We start from the raw sequence: 21,457 nt of genomic DNA on the forward strand, positions 1-21,457 counted from the left end.
AAACATCCCGGACCCTGGCACCTGGGAGGCAAACTACCATCCGTGTTTCTTTCCTGCGTCCACAGAATCGCCTGTCTGACCCCCTAACTACAGAGTCCCCTATCACTGCTGCCTTATTCCTTTCCCTACCCATCTGAACCACAGGGCCAGACTCTGTGCGAGAGGCGTGACCACTGTTGCTTCCCCCAGCTAGGCCATCCCCAACAGTACTCAAGCAGGAATACTTATTGTTAAGGGGGACAGCCACTGGGGTACTCTCTAGCACCTGCTTCTTGTCCTTCCCTCTCCTGACTGTTACCCACTTCTCTGTCTCCACAGGCCCTGGAGTGACTATTTGCCTATAGCTCCTCTCTATCACCTCCTCACTCTCGCTGACCAGAGGAAGGTCATCAAGCTTCAGCTCCAGTTCCCTAACGTGGTCTCTCAGGAGCTGTAGCTCGACGCACCTGGTGCAGATGTGGTCGTCTGGGAGGCTGGGAGTCTCTAGGACTTCCCACATCTGACACCGAGCACAGAAAACCGGCCTCACACACATAGGCTCTGTCTTTATTTTAAACAGATAACCTACCTGGCCTCGACCCTTTATTGCTGAAGCCCCATTGAGTCAAAGCCTTCCTACTCTGTCTCCCACTACTCTAACACCCGCTCCGTAATTCTGTCTTCCTTTTAAACTCTTCCCGCTGTTCTCACTGGCCGACCTCCACGCGCTTGCACAGTCATGCCCCGTTCAAACTGCCGAAGAAATAACAGATATTTTCTCCCACTATGTCTTCTCAAAGCATCAAAAGGCAAGGAACGCTTATACAATTTTGAGTTTCACTTCCTTTTCCTCCTTATCCTTTCTATGGAGAGGAATTTGTCAACCTACTGTCAAAAGAACACCAATTTCCAAAGCAGTATTTCTGAACTCTAATCCAAATGAACAATATCTTTAAATCACTAAGGGCAATTACATCAATAATGCAATCTGACAGGTTTCAAGCTATGTAAAAGTGCTAGTTTCCTTTATATCAAATAAGATCAGGGGTCAATACTGAAAGTACACTACGAAGCAAAACAATTCTATTTAGAATTCCCTTATGAAAGTTCACCTGATGTTGTAAATATCAGGGAAACAAATCCTGAAATAGCCTAAAGCTATCCTTAAAATGATTTTGGGGTATACTGACAATAAGGTAAATTCAGCTATGCATTGAAGCTATATTTTCAAACTATGACCAAGAAACTGGGTTGAAATCTTCAAATTCTATTGGTGTGAATCATCTCTTCAACAATGGTGGTAAGGAATGGCTCTACTTTCAGCATTCTGTCTCAGTAAGAGTTGAGTTCAAATTTCACTTGAGATTCAAGTACAAAAAATCTAGGCTGAAGTTCCAAAATCATGCTAAAAATACCACTCCCAAGGTAATTCAGATGTGCCTATAACAGAGGTTCTGCCTGCCTTGCCAGGTAGATGAACAGATTCCTAAGAAGCTATTTTGAAGAGCAGGGGAGTTAACAGCACTCTGGACCAAATATATTCCTTAAAAGTCCTTGGAACTGAAATTCTTATTAACCTATTTCTGCTCTTGGGAGCTTCCTGTGTGCAAGTATCTTGCTGTCTGAAATAAAGCAGCCTCTTTCAAATGTATCTCCCAGCACTCCAAGATGACCCAGCACTTGAAAGACCTTATATGAATGCAAATCCTTCTTCCCTGTAATGACCAGCACTGTGTCATCACAACACCAGGTATTATAGGCATTGTTAGGATCTGGAACATTGATTGTGTGGAAGCAAAGGACTAGTGGGTTGTGAGAAAACTTCTCAGGTCTCATTCTTCAAAGTTTGCTGTGCATATTGTTGTCACTGGGATCTTAATAAAAGGCAAGCCAGTAATCTTGATACTATGTTCACTTATGAAAAAGCTGAGTAATATAAGATTTATCTTTCCAATCACAATGGGTGTTCAAAGAGCATTTTAAGCTGTGTACAAAGAATGTGATTAGGAATTGAGTTCAGACTTGCGGTACTGAACTGTTACGTAGGGAAAGATCTATTTCTTCCCTACCCTGCTGTAAATAGCAAGGATACTCAAACGGACCTAGTGACAACAGTAACACAGAAAACTTTGATTCTCTTCTTTAACGAAAGGTGAAAAGACATTTTGATACCTTGACGTAAATTTTGTTAAAGTTAACCCTATGGCAAGTGCAAATTGGTGCTTAAGTATGAATGTAGCCAACAGCATCCTCCACCAGTAGCATCCATCTACATAATAAAAGCATTTGGCAGGTATGTGTACTCAGTGCCCAGGTACAAGAGCATACCAAATTCATATTAAAAAAAAACAAGCAAGCATCAGGTGTAATAACCTTCTAAACACAAACATAACACTTCAGCATCTCATTTTAAAACTGCTATTGATGCATCCAGTTCATTAATCAAACAGAAATTAAGGTGATTTAGTGCAATAAACATGACACCATGCTCAAAACCTGCAAGTTGCCCAGGCTAATTTTGTATGGGCAGCAACCTGTGCATGATATATGCCTGAATTTCAATATTTCAAAACCATTGATGAAAATAAAACCCTGAAAATCAAAAACATCAGTAAATGAACAAAAACATCTGTATGTATGTCATGAAGGGAAACTGCTACACAAATTAATGGTTATCAAGCACAGCACTTAAAAGGCAGGTGGCTTTGTAACAGAAGATATATCTGCATCATGATTTTCCAGATATTTCAGCCAGGCTACCGTCACGGACAAATGAGATGGTGATTACAAATACCACTTTACTAATGATAGCTTATTTTCATTTATATCCAATTTCAAACTGATACCCAAATTGTTTACTTTTGAACTAAGTTCTAATATTGATTATAAAGTGTACAAAAAGGTTTTGAATCTCATTTCTATCACGAGCATTTGTTAGCCATTTTAATTCATTTAAAATTTCCTTCCCAAAGTGCGCAGTAAAAATAAAATTTCAAATTCTATCACCTTATAAGTTTTCAGTGTGAGAATCAAAAATTTCAAAATTTGAAGTTGTGGGAATTTACATTTTATTGTGATCGATCAATGAATATTGTACACCAAAAGTTAAAGATTGTTATGTGTGTTTTTAAAATAGTAGGGCTTAAACAAGAATAAGAAAACTGAATCAATCAAAGCAGCTGATCTACTCCTACCTTTTCTGTCAGGTTTAAGATTTCTGTCCACTGGTGGCGGCTGACAGTCAGCATTAGGCACCGGTCTCCTGGGAGGAGTTTTGGGGCTCACCCTGAAACCCATGTGTGCTGGAGGTGGGACCTGCATCCCCAATGCTGGGAAATCAAAAGTACTAGGCGTCATGGCAACATAATTAGTGTCCTGGACTGGCTCTGCGTGGCTAGCTGATTGCAGGCGTGGTGGAGAGCTAGCATCCATGGGCACATAGTTCTGGTCAGCTTCTTCATTCCCCAAACTTGCTAGTGGCATCATACCCTTCTTTTGCTTAAAATAGAAAAAAAAAGTTTATTCATTTTAAGAGATCATTTAAAGCAGAACAATATTCACCTTAGTATCACTACGTCTTAGTTGCAGGTAATCGTAACGTCTGAATCAGAAAGCATTCTCAAGCCTCCAGTGTAGGCCTTGTGTAATAGTGAGGAAGTTCTGTGTTGTCAAATCGATGGGGGTTTAAAAGAACCCACTGCACTATTTGAAGTCAAACAGAGAGTTACTTCAATATCCTGACCAAATTAGCTGCTCTTTGAACCAAAACGCATTAGGCAGTCATTTACACGAGGCATCTTCTACCATCATCCATCTGGATTGTGTAAGTCGGGGGTCTGCCAGAAAATCGTCAACAAGTTTTCTCCCCTTCTTACACAACATATGCCGCAGCCACGTTAAGCATTGGATGTTTAGTCTGTATCGTGTCCGTTTAAGGCCTCAAACTTCCTTTGGAAAGTCGATTGATACTCTGACTGAATGACAACCAGTGGATCATGAGAAATTGAAATTTACCCCAATAAAAAAAAACACATGCACTATCACACAGCCCTTTTGCTTTCTTGAATATCAATGTTTGGATTATAATGAAATGACAAACAAATTTAGCAACCTATTAAAATATTCTGTGTGCAGTTCTATTTTACAGACACGTACTGACAGGATGGCATGCCCAGAATTTAGAGTCCAACTCTAACTTCTACCCCAAATGGATAACTTACTGGATCACTTCAGGGGAAGCTAATGGACAATCACAATATTGAGTCTGGAGTCACGACAGCTACATTAGGCAAAGGAAGGAAGGATGCATGTGAGCTAGACATTAAAATAGTAGCTTCATGGTTATGATTACAGAGACGTTAGTATTTTGTTTGCTGCTCGGGAGGCTTTTCCAGGAACTGAATCAGTCACTGTAGATTTGGGTACAGAGCAGTGGTTTTACCACTGTGGGTGCTGAGAACTGGCTGCAATCACCTGCCCTCCCCTGCTCGTGTATTCTTAGTTGTTACCAAGTCTCCAGGCTGGGGAGAGCTTCACAGTGATACACAGGAAGGAAAAGGCAGCTATTTCCAACACATCCAGAAGGTGATGAGAGAGGCTGTAGGATCCATGGAGAAAATGCAGCTGATCCCCAAGAACAGCGTACTGCACTCACAATACCAGCCAAAAACAGAGCAGACAGGCAGCCTCTCCACACTGAGCCAGGAGCAACTCACCGCTAGGGGTAGAATTTGAAACTAGAAGGCAGAAATCTGAGCCAGGGCACATTATTCTCAATTAGTGCACCAAGATCACTAATCTTTACCCTGCCAGCTAGTGATAAGTAACAACATACCATCGATTTGCTACAGACCAAGCTAACTATTTAATTAAATTAATTAATTTTATGACTTCAATGACTGCCTTGATTGGGTTGTGTCTCATATAGATTTCGTTACTGGGCATCTCTGGTTCAAATACTTTGTGGGACATTTGTACATTGCTCAGAAAATCTGAAGCATTATAAAGCACAGAATGGTGATATTTTGCAGTTATCTTAGCTATATCACAATGACATGCAGTGTCCTCACCTAACCCAATAGTGCATGCTGTAGCGTGTGTGAAAACAAAAATTACCACTCCAGCAAGAAATAAGATTATAAACAGAATACATGAAACCCAGCCTTAAATTTCTCACACAAAAGATAAAATATACTTACCAGGTAACTGCTAAAGCCTTCCCCAAGATCGACTGAATTTGAAAACTTTCGGGGAATATCATAGCTATCTTGAGGACCACAGTCTGCAAAGGAAGTTTAGGAATTGAAGTGATAATGTCCTCTTTTAGGTAAGAATCGAACTTCAACAACAGAGAGTGTACTATTTAAAAACACAAACACGAGAAAATCTGCGGATGCTGGAAATTCAAGCAACACACACAAAATGCTGCTGGTGGAACGCAGCAGGCCAGGCAGCATCTACAGGAAGAGGTACAGTCGATGTTTCGGATCGAGACCCTTCGTCAGGACTAATGGAAAAAAGAGATAGTAAGAGTTTGACAGTGAGAGGGGAAGGGGGGAGACCTGAAATGATAGGAGAAGACAGGAGGGGGAGGGATGAAGCCAAGAACTGGGAAGTAGATTGGCAAAAGGGATACAGGACAGGAGAAGGGGGAGTATCATGGGATGGAAGGCCTTGGAAGAAAGAAAGGGGGAGGGGAGCACCAGAGGAAGATGGAGAACAAGCAAGAAGTTATTGTGAGAGGGAAAGAGAGAGAGAAAAAAATAAATATAATAAATTAGGGATGGGTTAAGAAGGGGAGGAGGGGAATTAACCGAAGTTAGAGAAATCAATGTTCATGCCATCAGGTTGGAGGCTACCCAGATGGAATATAAGGTGTTGTTCCTCCAACCTGAGTGTGGCTTCATCTCGACAATACAGGAGCCCGTGGATTGACATAGCGGAATGGGAATGGGACGTGGAATTAAAATGTGTGGACACTGGGAGATCCTGCTTTCTCCGGTGGACAGAGTGTAGGTGTTCAGCGAAACAGTCTCCCAGTCTGCGTCGGGTCTCGCCAATATATAGGAGGCCGCACCGGGAGCACCGGACGCAGTATATCACCCCAGTCGACTCACAGGTGAAGTGTTGCCTCACCTGGAAGGACTGTTTGGGGCCCTGAATGGTGGTAAGGGAGGAAGTGTAAGGGCAGGTGTAGCACTTGTTCTGCTTACAGGGATGTGCCAGGAGGGAGATCAGTGGGGAGGGATGGGGGGAGACAAATGGACAAGGGAGTCGCGTAGGGAGCGATCCCTACGGAAAACAGAATGTGGGGGGGGGGGGGGGGAGGGAAAGATGTGCTTGGTGGTGGGATCCCGTTGGAGATGGCGGAAGTTACATTGAATTATATGTTGGACCCAGAGGCTGGTGGGGTGGTAGGTGAGGACAAGGGGAACCCTATCCCTAGTGGGGTGGCGGGAGGATGGGGTGAGAGCAGATGTGTGTGAAATGGGAGAGATGCGTTTGAGGGCAGAGTTGATAGTGGAGGAAGGGAAGCCCCTTTCTTTAAAAAAGGAAAACATCTCCTTCGTCCCAAATGAAAAGCCTCATCCGGAGAGCAGATGCGGCGGAGATAGAGGAATTGAGAGAAGGGGATGGCATTTTTACAAGTAACAGTGTGGGAACAGGAATAGTCCAGGTAGCTGTGAAAGTCTGTGGGCTTATAGTAGACATCAGTAAGTTTCTCTAACTTCCGTTAATGCCCCTCCTCCCCTTCTTACCCCATCCTTATTAATTTATTTACTTACTTTCTCTCTGTCCCTCTCACAATAACTCCTTGCCTGTTCTCCATCTTCCTCTGGCACTCCCCTCCCCTTCCTTTCTTCCAAGGCCTTCCGTCCCATGATACTCCTCCATCTCCAGCCTTGTACCCCTTTTGCCAATTAACTTCCCAGCCCTTGGCTTCATCCCTCCCCCTCCGGTCTTCTCCTATCTTTTCGGATCTTCCCCTCCCCCTCCTGCTTTCAAATCTCTTACTATCTCTTTTTTCCGTTAGTCCTAATGAAGGGCCTCGGCCCGAAACGTCGACTGTATCTCTTCCTATGGATGTTGCCTGGCCTGCTGTGTTCCACCAGCATTTTGTGTGTGTTGAGTGTGTACTATTTACTGTTTCACTATGGAAGGAAAACAACTATTTAAAAAGGATTAACAAGCTGTTAATGAAATGCCATCACAGTGCCAGCAATTCAGGTTCAAAACTGCACTGTCTTTAAGGAGTCTGCACGTTCTGCTTGTAACTGCGTGGCTTTCCTCTGGGTGTTCTGGTTTCCTCCCACATTTCAAAGAGCACAAAGTCACAAAGGTATAAATGGCCGGCTTGGGCTCGTTGGGCTCGAGGGACCCGTTACCATGCTGCGTCTCTACATAAAAAAAGTAAATAATAATTTGAAGTACAAATTAAATAGCAGATCCCCTAACACGGAGGTTGGTTGTGCTGTGGGTCATGTAGAAGGTTATAATGGATCATTGACAGGATGCAGAGCTGGGCTGAGAAGTGTGAAGTGATACACTTGAAAGGTCAGAATTTAAAACAGAGTCAATGGCAGAATTTTTAGCAGTGCAGAGGAATAAAGGGATCTCAGGGTCCATGTCTACAGATTCATCGATGTTATCATGTGGGTTGATCAAGTGATTAAGAAGCTGTATAGTGCGTTGGCCTTCACTGAGTTCACGAGCTGTGAAATAATGTTGCAACAATAAAACAAACTCTGGTTAGACCACGTGTGCAGTGTTTTGTTCACTTCTGGACACCTCGTCATAAGAATGATGTGGAAGCTTTAGAGAGGATGCAGAGGAGATATACCAGGATGTTGCCTGGATTAGACAGCATGTCTTATGACAGAAGGTTGAGCTCGGACTTTTCTCTCTGGAGTGGAGGATGAGAGGTGACTTCATAGAGGAGTACAAGATGACAAGAGGCATAGATCAAGTGGACAGCCTGTGCCTTTTACCAGGGCCGAGGTGGCTAATATGAGAGGGCATAATTTTTCAGGGGACAGGGAGGAGGTCTGGCCTCTGCACATGTAGTACGCAGGCCCACTGGTGTGTGGACACGCCCTGGTGCTCGTGAACCAGATTCCCAGCTATGGGTAAATAGCTCCACTGCCTTATGGCAGCCTTGGGAGAGACGAAGAATACAGGAGTAAACCCAGACAGTAAATCCAGAGTGGAGCTCCTAAAGTGACTGGATATCATTGAACATCCTTCCGGCAGTTCCTGCATCGAAGCTGGTGCCAAACATGTTGCTTCGTAAGCTTTCCTTTGGACTACACCGGTGAGGCCAAGAGGGGGATCTTGACAACTGGGCATCACAGGATCTCCATACCTTCAGCCCAGGCTTGTGATGATGATGATGATCATCATCATCATCGCCCATTGTCCTTCGAGACAGACGGATGCCAACCAATTTTAAGGTGATTGCAGTAAAGTACAGGAAAGATATCAGAGGTAGCTTTGACTGCTAAGTGGGTGGAATGCACTACAGAGAGTGGCGGTACATTAGGGACATTTAAGAGAGGAGTCTCCTAAGAAGCATACGGATGAAAGAAAAATGGATGGCTTTGTGGGAGTGAAGGGTTAGATTAATATTGGAGTAGATTAAAAGGTTGGCACAACATCATAAGGTAAATTGTCTGCATTATGCTGTATTGTTCCATGTTCCAACCTCTAAAACAAAATGGTAATGAAGACCATTTCCAAGAAAGTAAAATTTTCTACATTAGCCACAGATTAACTGTACTTAGACTCAATGTCAGAGATTACTGCATACATAAATTTGGCTATTTTTCAAGTGTTGCTGATTACCAAAGGTTTACACTGATGTAGGTTAATGATCTGAGCTAATTTAAATGATAGCAAGATCATGAAGAAATTGATGACTAGAAACGTGAAACAATAAATAATTGTTTAGCAGCTACTCAGAATTGGAGTTCTACCTCAGTCGCCACCTTCACTTATTAAACACCTGTTTTTATTAGGTGCTACAGGTACATCCAGCCAATACTCGTCTTTTTTCCCTAAACAGAAAGCAGAACTTGAATGCTGACCTAAACATTTATTTAAATTAGAGGCAGCAGCCACCATTCATTCAGAAATGAAATTATTAGCGGCAATAATGAATCAGGACATCTGTGCGATTCGAGCTCTCACCAGAAACTGAGCAGCAAATGACTCAGCTGAGAAGGAATGGTTACACCGCTCCAAAACTCAACCTTGCACAGAGCGCTCGGTCACGCAGCCTATACTACCCTTACACCAGCAGCAAAATGGTGCTTGCTCTCAGCTGAAGCAGACAGCACAATCTTGCGTAATTCTTGAAAACAAAGTTAGCTGGGGTCAAATTTATCAAAGAAACACCGTGGGGAATTTAAAACATTTTTGTAATGTACCTTCAAGTCTGCTATTCAAACTATTAATGTGCTAATCTGAAAGGTATTTGAGCTTACAGGTTCCCAGATGCATCTGCATAGTAAAATTCCTCGTCATATTCCAGAGTCATTTCCCCAGACATGCAGGAACTTGTATGAATTTCCTACCTATTAACTTTATTCCTTATCTTTTCATTACTTCACATTTCAGACAACATTCTTTCCTCAAAAGTCTTTCTTCTCCTCCACAACTGAAAGCATTAGCCAAGCAAAACCTTTCAAAATGGCTACTTATTAATCGAAATGCCTCAGGAGAGAAAGCTGTTAGATTACTTAGCCATGAAGGTTAAGTAATGAAAGGAATAACATCAAGTTCAATCTTGAACATACCTAATATACATCTATATTTTCTTGGCAGATCACTGCATATTGATCTGGGCGAAAGACTTGCTTTTTCCTTCACTAACCTCAAACCAGCAGGGCTAACTGGAATAACCTTCCAACAAATACAGCCAAGACTGAATATCTCAGAACAATCAGACGAACGATCTATTGGGGCCTGGTTCAACGGAGGAAGAATGGCCGTTTATATAATTCACAGAACTGACCTTTTCTCAGCCAGTGGCCTTCCACAGTGCCAATGGTATTGCTTCGCAGAGTTTTGCCAGACGTGGGAATGCTGTAATTGGTATCCGCCTCCGAGGATGATCGAGGTACGCAGTAGGTATCCACTGGGGAGCGGTCATGAGATACAGAAGGTTTTGGTGGACGAGGTGGAGGAACATCTGGTATAGGTTCCAACTTCGAGCAGCTCTGACTCAGAGCCCCCTCAGCTGGCAGTCGTGGAATCTGATATGAGCCCCCAGGAGTTGGAGGAATGTCGTAACAAACAGACATCTGCTTCATTTGATTCTCTATGCCAGATATCCGTGAAGGAGTATTAAATACATACAAATCACTGTCACTATCAGCAGTAGACAGCGAACAAGTTCCAGTAATCATGTCTGGAGAATAACTCCTTGGCAGGTTGTAAAGATTTGAATCTGTAGACTTTGACGTGATTCTGGGTGGGGGGGAATCATAAAAACTTGGTTGTGAGAAGAAGCCATTCATTGCCTGTTTAGGTGCGGGTGGCGCTGGGGGTTTGTGTGAAGGTACATTGTCATTGCAATCAGTTTCTGATGATGTGCACTTGGTCGAAGAATCTGCATGCAACCTAGAAGACAGATCAGAACAATATTCAGCAATTGTTTGACCACACTTGTGCCTTTGGAAAGATGCCATTGGTGAGCAGTACAAATCAACAGCTCATCATTAGTGGAAACCAATTTCAGGCAGGCAATTTAGCAACCCCAACTTTTCTTGGAGACAGAGTCACAGCCCTTGGATTAGAACTCATAACTGGACTTCAACAATTATTTTACATCATGACGAGAAAATGATGCTGGAGGGCAGGCTTTCAGTGGCCAGTGTTGAGCTCATCTACTGATTTAATCAATCACTAAAGAAAAGGTGGGGCTGCTACAAGTGCACTGAATGATCACTTCACCAAGCCGAGCACACCAAAGAAAGTAAATTTGTGGAAAAGTAGACATGCAGGTAGGAAATTTTACATTTCAACATCAAAGAAATTTACAATCTGGGGAAAACCAGATAGACACTCTAACCTTCAAAACCTCAGCTTATCTAAAACTGTGCTACTTTACTTTATCTGTTCACAACCATTACTTCAAGCTTTGCCAATCTATATTGAATCATGCCTCAAATTTAAAGTTCTCATTCAGGTGCTAAAGGCTCATTGGTTTAACTTCCCCATCTCCTTCCGTACGATGACTATTTGATCCCTCAGACCCTGACCTCTTTTGCACCGTCAGGTATGTCTTTGACCCTGCATTCAAGCTACCTTTAAATATTCATCCTTTCTTGACTCTTTAACACCAACTTTAAACTAGTTTAAGCAAGGCTCTGATCAGTTTTAATTTGTGATTTTAGTTCGGCCATCAGTTTTCCTCTTTTCTTGATTAAATGTACTAAACAGACATAGTTGCCAAGAGCTTTAAGTTTACAAACTCTTCAGACAATGCACCATTTTACTTTTCTGTATTTTCTTATGCATTCAAAAGAGGCAAAAACATAAAATTCAGCACTCCAAGAATTCCATTTTACACTGGATCTTTCTCTCCAGAACAAAGCTATAAAGCTGCTTTGTTTGACACGGAGTAGCAGCAGCACTGGAAGGAGTAAATGAGTTTTTAATTATAGAGATAATAAATCAATAATAAATTCAACACAACAGATATACCAGCTTAATTTGAAATTAAGTCAATAAAAACTTGAAATAAGACTCTGGGAAGATTTACACTGGAACTGTCTATGTTGCAGCTAGTATTCAATGGAGATTTACAATTTTAAAATTGCTTAGCATTTCTAGAGCAAATATGATTTAAAAATCCCTTATGGGAGGAAATTGAGAATTTAAAGCAGTCACTATGAATAAAAAGGAGTTAGTTTCTTTCTGCTACTTTATCTTAAGTTGAGAACTTTATCTTGTAAGGACTAGTCAGAAATTATTGCACCTTGTTGGAGAAAATGTTTTAGTCATTTAAAGCAGAGAAGGATGCAGGAATAAGTCTTGGAGCAAATAGCAGATAAGCTCTACTTTATATAATCTGGTACTGTGTAGAGCACAAAAATTCTTCTCAATCAAGGTTTCAAAGTTCTGGAATGCTCTGCATAACTCCATTAACATTTTGCATGTTTTTATAGTAAAGGCAACACTAACAAAAATTAAACTTCTCTCGTATACTTTGATGATAAACACATTATCTCAGTGTAAATGGTACTCCGACAACAGTAACTTCCTGTAGAATATATGTTTTAGTAAGAGCTGCTAGTGTGTTAAAATAAAACACACTACTACTGGTTAAATCTAATTATACTGGACAATGTTACAATCAGTTTCCTGCTGCAATCAACAATCTGCTGGACTTACTCAGCACGTAGAGCAGCATCTGAGGGAGAAAATGAATTGCTGATATTTTGGGTCAAAAGCCTGCATCAGAACCTGCATTCCACCCCTCCACCCCCCCACCCCCCCACCCCCCCACCCCCACGTGCCGCTTGACCTGAGTTCCTCCAGCAGATTGATTCCTATGCAAGATTCTAGCGTCCGCAGTCTTGTGTCAACTGCTGCAAGCATCTACACTTCAGATTTCCCACACTGTCGCAAAACAAAATTTGCTTCAGTCCAATCAACTGCTGCACTGAAAAATTACCTGAAGCTCAGGAATTAGGATGCAGCGCCATTTTAATGATTGAAAATATAACAGGATAATAATATTACCACTAACATAAATTATATAGCTTCAGAAATAAAAAAACAAAGTTCTTTTGCACATTTTGCCCCCCCCCAGTAAATTTCCAATTAGTTCTTCAGGCTAACGGAGTCATTGGTTCTGATACATTCTTCTCACTACAACACATTCTTAAAGCAGTAATGCAGAGCTTCTGAACCGAAGGAGATTATTCCAGTGTACACCAGAAGTCAATACCTTCTTGCATTGATTCTTATACTTTGTTATAAGTAGTTCTTCAGAAGTAATGATTTTTGTTTGGTAATTAAAACATGTTAAATCAGTCATGAAGAATTAAAAGGTGTTAATCTTGTAGCATAATAGTCTCCTGGGCCTTCACAGTTCTACTTTCACAAGTTCAACAGCAGTCATTTAAGGTCATACAATTAAAATTTATCTGCTTGACTGAAATTTATGACATGGTAAATAATAATTTTAAAACACGAGTAATAAAAAATTCTATAATTTTTTTACAACTCTATCCTAGTATACGCACTCAAGCCAAATTATACATTAATTTTCATATGAAACTAAAGACACACGTCAGTCAAAATCTGTGGAATTAGAAGAGACAAGTTAATGACTAATTCGACGACATTCCAACCATGTTCCCCTCAACCCAATGCTGTATTTTTTGTTAGCATTTAAAAAAAATTTCAATATCTGTAGTACTGTTTAGCTCGTGTTTCAATCCACTCCAAGAGGAATTTGGTGGTGAATCTAAAAGTTCTGCAACATTTGGTACACAATCTTCATGATGTAGCATGTAACTGAAGTCGCAGGAAAAACAAGATCCCTTAAATCAAATGGATAATGTGTTAACAATGTTGGCATAGCAAGATCAAGATACTAACAACAGCATAAATATATACAATAGATAGACACTGGTATTGTTACCAAGTTCTGTCATCTCAGAGCCTTTCGCTTCATAAACAGCAGCTCTTGAATAACGCAAACACGAGGAAATCTGCAGATGCTGGAATTTCAAGAACTCACATAAAAATTGCTGGTGAATGCAGCAGGCCAGGCAGCTTCTCTAGGAAGAGGTACAGTCGATGTTTCGGGTTGAAACCCTTCTGAAATGTCGACTGTACCTCTTCCTATAGATGCTGCGTTCACCAGCAATTTTTATGTGAGTTCTTGAACAAATCCATTTTCAAATGTATTTTAATATTCACAACACAATGCACCACTTTCACCTCTAACTTCCAGCCTTTCAGGACCTACTTCTTCTGAATTTTCACTGATTTGTTCTCTGGTGAAGGTCTTCTCTCCCTCTGGGTGCACATTACGTATGCTTTTCAGATACGTTATTTATATATGGATATTTATATGAATTTCCAACTATGATTAACGATGATAAAGGGTGCATAAGGAATTTTGTCAAAAGTTAATCCACTTAATACCTCATCGTAGAGCATCACCTCAATCAAGATGCATCATTAAGACACACTTCACATTTAATTTTGCCATGCTTACCAACTAAAATATTCAAATCAGGATCAATGCAGATTGCAATTGAGTTTAACAAATACGATTGGAAGGAGCACATGACAATTGTCCGAGGGTCTGCATTGCAGAGCGCTTGATTAAGAAACAAGTACCATCATGCAAACTACAATAATGATTCAAGATTCACCAAGCAAGAAGCCCACAACTTGCCACCTCCCATAAATTCCATTATTGAAGCTTCACAGAGTTAGTTGGAAGCTGATATATTATGGTTAGATTCAAGCAGTGGCAACAGTGCTATTTGCAGAATGGAAAGCCAAACCAATTCTGTCACACAAGTCAACTCTCAAATACTAAGAACTGCAGAAGAGCCCATGTTTTCATTATAAATCCACCAATGGCATATTAAAACTCACTGAATGTGAAATGGTTGCTTTTTGCTCTCAAAATCTTCCAGCAAAAGATACTCGTCCCCTTCTTCTGTGGCAAATGATGATGCATGACTAATTCACAAACAAAGCAAATGGAAGATGACAACATGACAAAAGCTTGGCAATATTATAGAGCTGAGTGTCATAAAAACTTAATTAAACACAAAGAAACATTTGCCCGCATGGAAGTGCCATCTTTTATTGAAGTGCTGTAGTGCATTTCAAAATCCAGGCAATCTGCAATATTTTCGTATCATTACAATTGGCATCAATTTTCTATATAGTTCAGTGACATATATCAACTTAGGCACAAAGATTATGAATGGCTGGTTTCAAATGATCATACATACTATTAACTTGGTTAAGTACTGGCTATGTTTCAGTAGGTCATCTTTACTACCATTTCCCTTCAAGTATAAGTGCCTAATAAAATGCAAAGGTCAGACATTTGCAAGGTTTAAAGTTCTTTTTTAAATGGATAAAAAAAAAGCAAAGATACACCTAGAAATCAAATTGTTTTGGAGATGTTATTCTCTTATTTTTATTGTGGAAACATTTAGAATTAATTTTTTGCAACAAAATGTAATAATTTACAAGAAAGCTTCTGGCCTCAAAATAATTTTCAGTCTTCAATGCCTCGGTTTAGATTTGAATTCCCATGATAGATACAGAGATGTTGAAAAGAACACGTAGAAAGTAAACCAACACACTGCTGTGAATTCTACAGTATCTCTATCTTCTCAATTTGATCTTTGATGAGATGATCCACCAAAATATAGGGGATTTGCTGAGTATTGTTTTACAGAAAGCCCCTTGAGATGTACCCATAAGGAACCTGTGGTAACACTTTGTGCAGCAGCTTTGACTGGTGTCCAAGGAGGTATGGAGCCACAGTAAAACTTCTCAACTTTAGCAAATAAAGAACAAATTCTGGAATTATCAATCTTGATTATGGTACAAATAGGGCAAGGATATTCCCAAGAGTGGATAAAAGTCACACTGGGAATGATATGATTTGCCCTGTGCAACTGCCTGACAAATTATTTGGTACAAATTATTTTGATTTTATTACATCTTGTAGAGATCATTTTCCTGGTAAAACAAAATAGGAGGCGAGTTATTCTTAAATTGGAGGTACCACACAACTTGGGGGTTCATGAAGCATACAATACATACTTAGTATAGGACTTCATTATGTTATTTCCCCCAAAGCACATGAAAAATGACACATTGAGGAGAATGAAAATATCCCTGTAAAGTTCAAACTTCGCAGTTAATACAAGCAATATCACTAATGTTGCTGATGACAGAGGATTATCAAATGATAACTTTGCTACAAAAAGCATTATGTTTGTGTGATAATTTAGACAGAATTTAACATGTAATATCTAAAAATCAAATCATAAACAATCAGCATGAAGTATTGGGCTTATAGGTCATGCCAGCTCAATTATCAAAGGAATCCCTAGTTTCTCATCACATTGTCCAACTATTGACCTTTTGCTTCGTTCCCGGATTCATCACTGAGTCCAGAGGTTGTTCAACATCTTAAGATGAAATGAAAGGCTCAATGGATTGAATGGATTCACCCATTTTCATTTAAAAAGCAAGAATTTTCCTAAATTCTTACTAAGAGTTTTCAATTTAAATGCATTTCAATTTATTTAATTCATACATTCTTTAAAAATGCTTTATGTTTTTCCACTTTTCTTGATCAGTAACGTATTAAAAATATGAGCAGCTATCAAAGGCCGTAAGGACAGCTCAGAGATGGGGCCTCATTTTATGGTGCCTGAGAAATGGTTACGGAAGTGAGGCCTTCAGTTTTCTTGGAGTTGCTAAATTTAATCTTGCCTTGAGTTCATTTCCTGACAAGGACCTCTTCAACCACAGTAACATAGTGGTTACAGCGAAGCTATTACAGCTCAGGGAGTCGGATTTGGGATGTCAATTTGGAAGTCACCTGAAAGTTTGCAAGCTCTCCCACTGGCGCGCGAGGGTTTTTTCCTGGTCCCCCAGTTTCCTTCCGCTGTCGAAAGGAGTACCAGTTAGTAGGTTAATGGGTCATTGTGTATTGCCCTGTGATCAGGCTAGGGTTAAATCGCGGGTTGCTGGGCGACAAGGCTCAAAAGGCTGGAAGGGCCTATTCTACACTGTATTCCTTACTACAATAAGTAAACCATACTAACTCCAAACTCACTTGCAAGGTCCTGTGCATCATAGGGCCATCCAGTTATAAATCCCAGTTCAACACTTTGCCATTCCTCTCTCCCACCTCAGCCGCATCAGCTGTCAAACAACTTTCAAAGTTTCTAAGCCACTTTTACGTGCATCAACATTCAAAAGCTATTAAAATTAAACATAATAAAATTATTAAAATGTAAATGACTAAACATTCAAATGTATCAAATTAATCCAAAATAAAACACACGAAACCTGTCTACCTCCTCCAGACTGAAGTAACAGTAACAGCTTTTCTGAACTAGGTTTAACTCAGTGCACAATTAATGGCAGACGCCCCCACCATTAACAGCTGGGAAACTGTACGGAAAACATCGCTCACTCGGCACCTCCGGATGAGTTTAAAGTTGGATTGTGGTTTGGAAGAGCATGGAAATGGAAGACTTGTTTAAGACAGCTTGTGCAGGGGTCCTGAATTTTCTTGTAGTAAAGGAAGAAAATACTTGCAGTTGCACAAGAAGAATTTTTTTCCCCTTGTGGAAATTTCAGGCTGTGCTGAAATAGAAGATGAGCACATTCAGGGGAAAAATCTGGAAATAATAAATGTAATACTTTTGATATTGGTAATTTTGGTTGATTTAGTAGTTTTGAACCAAATTGCTCCATCACATGCTGAAATTTGTGTGCCAACTCAATAAAGATGGATTGCTAAATTATCTTTTGAGACATTAGTTCCAAGCATTAAGCAGTAAATGATTCAAAATAAAGCAGTATAATTATCATGAAAGGTATTGATTCTGAGGATTTCAGTATAATTCTGAAGTTTTATTATCCAAGAGTTCACCAGAAAAAAAACCATGACACCAAAATTGGTATTGTAATCGAAGGATACATTGGTCTCACAAAGCAGGGTTAAATGGCTTACTTATGCTCCAATATTTTGATTTCTCATGTCTCAAAAGATAATATAACCCATCAGAAGGCAATTCCAAAATAAAAGTTTAAAACCTGTGTAAAAACAAGATTCCACAGCGAATATTCCTATGTACAAGTTACATAAGAGACTGTAGATGTTAGAATCTGGAACCAAAAGGAACAAGCTGCTGGTGGAACGCAGGCTGGATACAGGCGGACGGGATGATCGGCACATAGGATCTGAACACTCCCCTTCACCTGTATCCATTTATTGCTTGTCAGCTCTTGCCCCATCCCTCACCTCGGAGGTGGCGTGGAAGAGAAGAGGCGAGGGGGCACAATGGAATCTGTGTTGGGTTGGGGGTCGGCCCCTGCGTGCTGGCTCTCCAGGAAGACAAGCTGATTTGCCTTTTGTCTGTGGCTGCCAGTGAGAGCCAAGCTGGACTGTCTTCATCTCTTGCTGACCCAACTGCATGCTTGTTCTTGCAGAAACGTGGCTCCAGGATAGAATTCAAGGTTCATATACACTTTGTATGGCACCAGTTACAACCCTGAGATTCATTTTCTTGCATTTTCATAAACCCATAATAGAATAATAACCATAATAGAACCAATGAAAGACTGCGCCAACTGGGGAATCAGCCAGTGTGCAAAATACAAAAAGGAAAAAAAATGATAATAAACAAGCAATAAAAATTGAGAATATGAGATGAAGAGTTCTTGAAAGTGAGTTCATAGATTGTGGTAACATTTCAATGATGGGGCAGGTGAAGTTGAGTGAAGTTAACCCCTTTGGTTCAATAGCCCGATAGTTGAGGGGTAGTAACTGCTCCTGAACCTGGAGGTGCAAGTCCTGAAGCTCTTGTATCTTCTTCCTGATGATAGCAGTGAAAAGAGAGTATGACCTAGGTGGTAGGGGTCCCTGATGACGGATGTTACTTTTCTGTGAAAGCACTTCATGTAGATGTGCTCAATGGTTAGGAGGGCTTTACCCATGATGGACTGGGCCGTGTCCACTACATCTTGTGGGATTTTCTGTTCAGAGGCATTGACATTTCCATACCAGGCTTTGATGCAGCCAGTCAATATATACTCCATCACAAATCTCTAGAATCTACATTTGCCCTGCTTTCTTCCTAATTGCCCTAAATTGCTGGGCCCAGGACAGGTCTTCTGAAATGATAACACTGAGGAATTGAAAGTTGCTGACCCCCTCCACCTCTGATCCTCTGGTGAAGGCTAGCTCATAGACCTCCTCCCAAAGTCAATAATCAGCTCCTTGGATATGCTGACATTAAGAGGTTGTTGTCGTGGCAACACTCAGCCAGATTTTCAGTTTCCCTCAAGATGCTGAATCATCATCACCTTTGATTCAGCCTTCAACAGTGGTGTCATCAGCAAACTTGAACATGGCATTGGAGCTGTGCTTAGCCACAGTCATAAATGTAAAGCCAGTAGAGCGGGGTGGGGGGGGGGGGTAAGCTCACAGCCTTGTGGTGCACCTGTGCTGATGGAAACCGTGGAAGGAATGTTGTTGCCAATCTGAAATGGCTGGGCTCTGCAAGTGAGGAAATTGAGGATCCAGTTGCACAAGGAGGTATTGAGGCCAGGGTCTTGAAGCTTACTGAGAAGCTTTGAGGGGATGATAGTATTGAATGCCAACTTGTAGTCAATAAGAGCATCCTGATACATGCATCTTTGCTGTCAAGATGTTCCCGGGTTGAGTGAAGACCCATCTGCTGTGGACCTGTTGCTCTGGTGGGCACATTGAAGCATATCCAAATTGCTGCCCAGGAAGGAGTTGATATGTTTCATCACCAACCTCTCAAAGCACTTCATTACTGTGGATGCAAGTGCTACTGGATGGTAGTCATTGGGCAGGTACCACCTTCTTCTTAGGCTACGTTCACACTAGACTGGATAATTTTGAAAATGCCAGTTTTGCGTAAAAACGATAGGCGTCCACATCAGGCATTTTTGAAAATACCTCTGTCCACATTAAAACGGGTATTTGGGCGATCTCTTCCTACTGGGCATGTGCAGGACACATCTACAGAAAACAAGCGAAGAGGAAACGGTATACTATTTCTGTTTCCGCGGCAGCGTTGTGCTATCTCCATTAATAGTGAAAGAAAGTTTTCAACAATGTCTTCGAGGAATACAAAGAAAACCTCCGCTGGAAAAAGCAGCTATTAACGTAGACAATAAAGTAAACAACAGGCGCATGAAGCCGTTCACCTTTGTTGTTGTGGTATTGGAGGCTGCGTTCAAGAAAACAATGAAACGCCGCGCTGTTCTGGCACGTCATGACAGCGGTTTTAAAAAGCTCCCGTTACCCCATACACACTACACCGCCCAACCAGCGTTTTCAGATTTACACACACTGGGGAGTGCTTTAGAAAAGCTCCATTTTCCGGGGAGGAAAACGCCGTTTCAGTGTGGACGGAGGGTCAAAATGAAGAGAAAAAGCTTCGGTTACGGATTTATCCGGTCTAGTGCGGACGTAGCCTTAGGCACTGGTACACAAGTGAAGCCTGCTAGAAGCAGGCTGGTAACTCACACTGCCGAAGCCAGAGGTTAGAGATCTCAGTGAACGCTCCAGCCAGTTGCTCAGAGTGGGTACTTTGTATTTGGCCAGGTACCCTGCCTAGGTCGGATGCCTTTTGTAGGTTTACCCTCCTGAAGGATGCTTGCACGTTGGCCTCAGAGACAGAAATCACAGGATTTGTGGGGACAGTGGGAGATGGTGATGGTTCCTCCTTGTTCTGACATCCAAAACAAGCATAGAAGACATTGAGGTCATCTGGAAACGAAGCCCTGTTGTCACCAATGGTGTTTGATGATACTCTGTAAGAGGTGATAGCATTCAAGCCCTACTGCAACATCCATGCACCATCAATTTTCAGCCCATGCCACTCAGGGACTTGTGCCAATATCACTTTGGGACTCTGTGCTATCGTTAACTATGTGTGCTGTGTGCGACTGTATGTACTGTGTTTTGCACCTTGGCCCTAGAGGGACATTGTTTAGTTTAGCTGGTCCCAATGATGACACAAGGGCCCATTCAGAGTACTGAATGCCACCAATGAAGCTAAAGGAGGTGCCGACGAGTCTCCACCTCACCTGGGTGCTGCTTCCGAGTCTGGATGGTGGTGAGGGCGGAGGTGCCCAGGGAGGGGGAGAGATGAGCAGATCAGGGAGACACAGTCCCTAGGAAAAGCAGGAAAGGGTTGGGAGGGGAAGACGTGACTGGTGGTAAGATAACAATTTGCATCTTAACAAATAAATTTCCTCAGGTGCTTCAACTTGTCCTTAAACATATCATTGTCTTGCCAACTTTCACTGACACACCAGTGTTTTGCCTAATTAATTTCAATGTGGGTTTCATTCCGTCATACTGAATGAAGTAAGGCAGGTTGTTGCTCGAGGGTCAAGCAGCTGCCATCCTTCATCTTTACACAAGGCCCAACCAGGGAGGGGCACCAGCCGTTGCCTAGTGACAGCCCAGCTCCGTAACTTCAATATGTATCAGTGCTGCAAAGAAAGAGCACTGATTTATTGAGAGCCTTTCACAAGATCATTGCTTGTCTGTTGAACCACAGATATTTTCCCGCACTCGCAAGAGGAACAAGAGCAATATTTATTGCCCTGGGATTTTCTGCTCATCAAAGCTATGAGTCACAGATTAATTAGCTATTTATCTTACTAATGTAATTAGAAACCTCACACTAATAAATTGGCT

The 21,457-nt window shown here is 41.4% G+C and overlaps 1 protein-coding gene across 7 annotated transcripts in view; it reads right to left on the reverse strand.

The window, feature by feature from the left end:
• gab1 (GRB2-associated binding protein 1) overlaps positions 1-21,457 on the reverse strand; it is a 214,673-nt gene that overhangs the window by 33,447 nt on the left and 159,769 nt on the right. For 5 of the 7 annotated variants that reach the window (XM_072256162.1, XM_072256161.1, XM_072256164.1 and 2 more), the window contains exons 4-7: positions 14,605-14,691; positions 9,992-10,599; positions 5,178-5,260; positions 3,174-3,477 (exon numbers count right to left, since the gene is read on the reverse strand). In XM_072256162.1, coding sequence (XP_072112263.1) covers positions 3,174-3,477; positions 5,178-5,260; positions 9,992-10,599; positions 14,605-14,691 — 1,082 coding nt within the window. The remainder of the gene's footprint in view (positions 1-3,173; positions 3,478-5,177; positions 5,261-9,991; positions 10,600-14,604; positions 14,692-21,457) is intronic. The other 2 variants (XM_072256163.1, XM_072256165.1) reach the window with 1 other exon arrangement.

Source organism: Mobula birostris, chromosome 4 (genome assembly GCF_030028105.1).
Source record: "Mobula birostris isolate sMobBir1 chromosome 4, sMobBir1.hap1, whole genome shotgun sequence".
Classification (NCBI taxonomy): Eukaryota; Metazoa; Chordata; class Chondrichthyes; order Myliobatiformes; family Myliobatidae; genus Mobula; species Mobula birostris.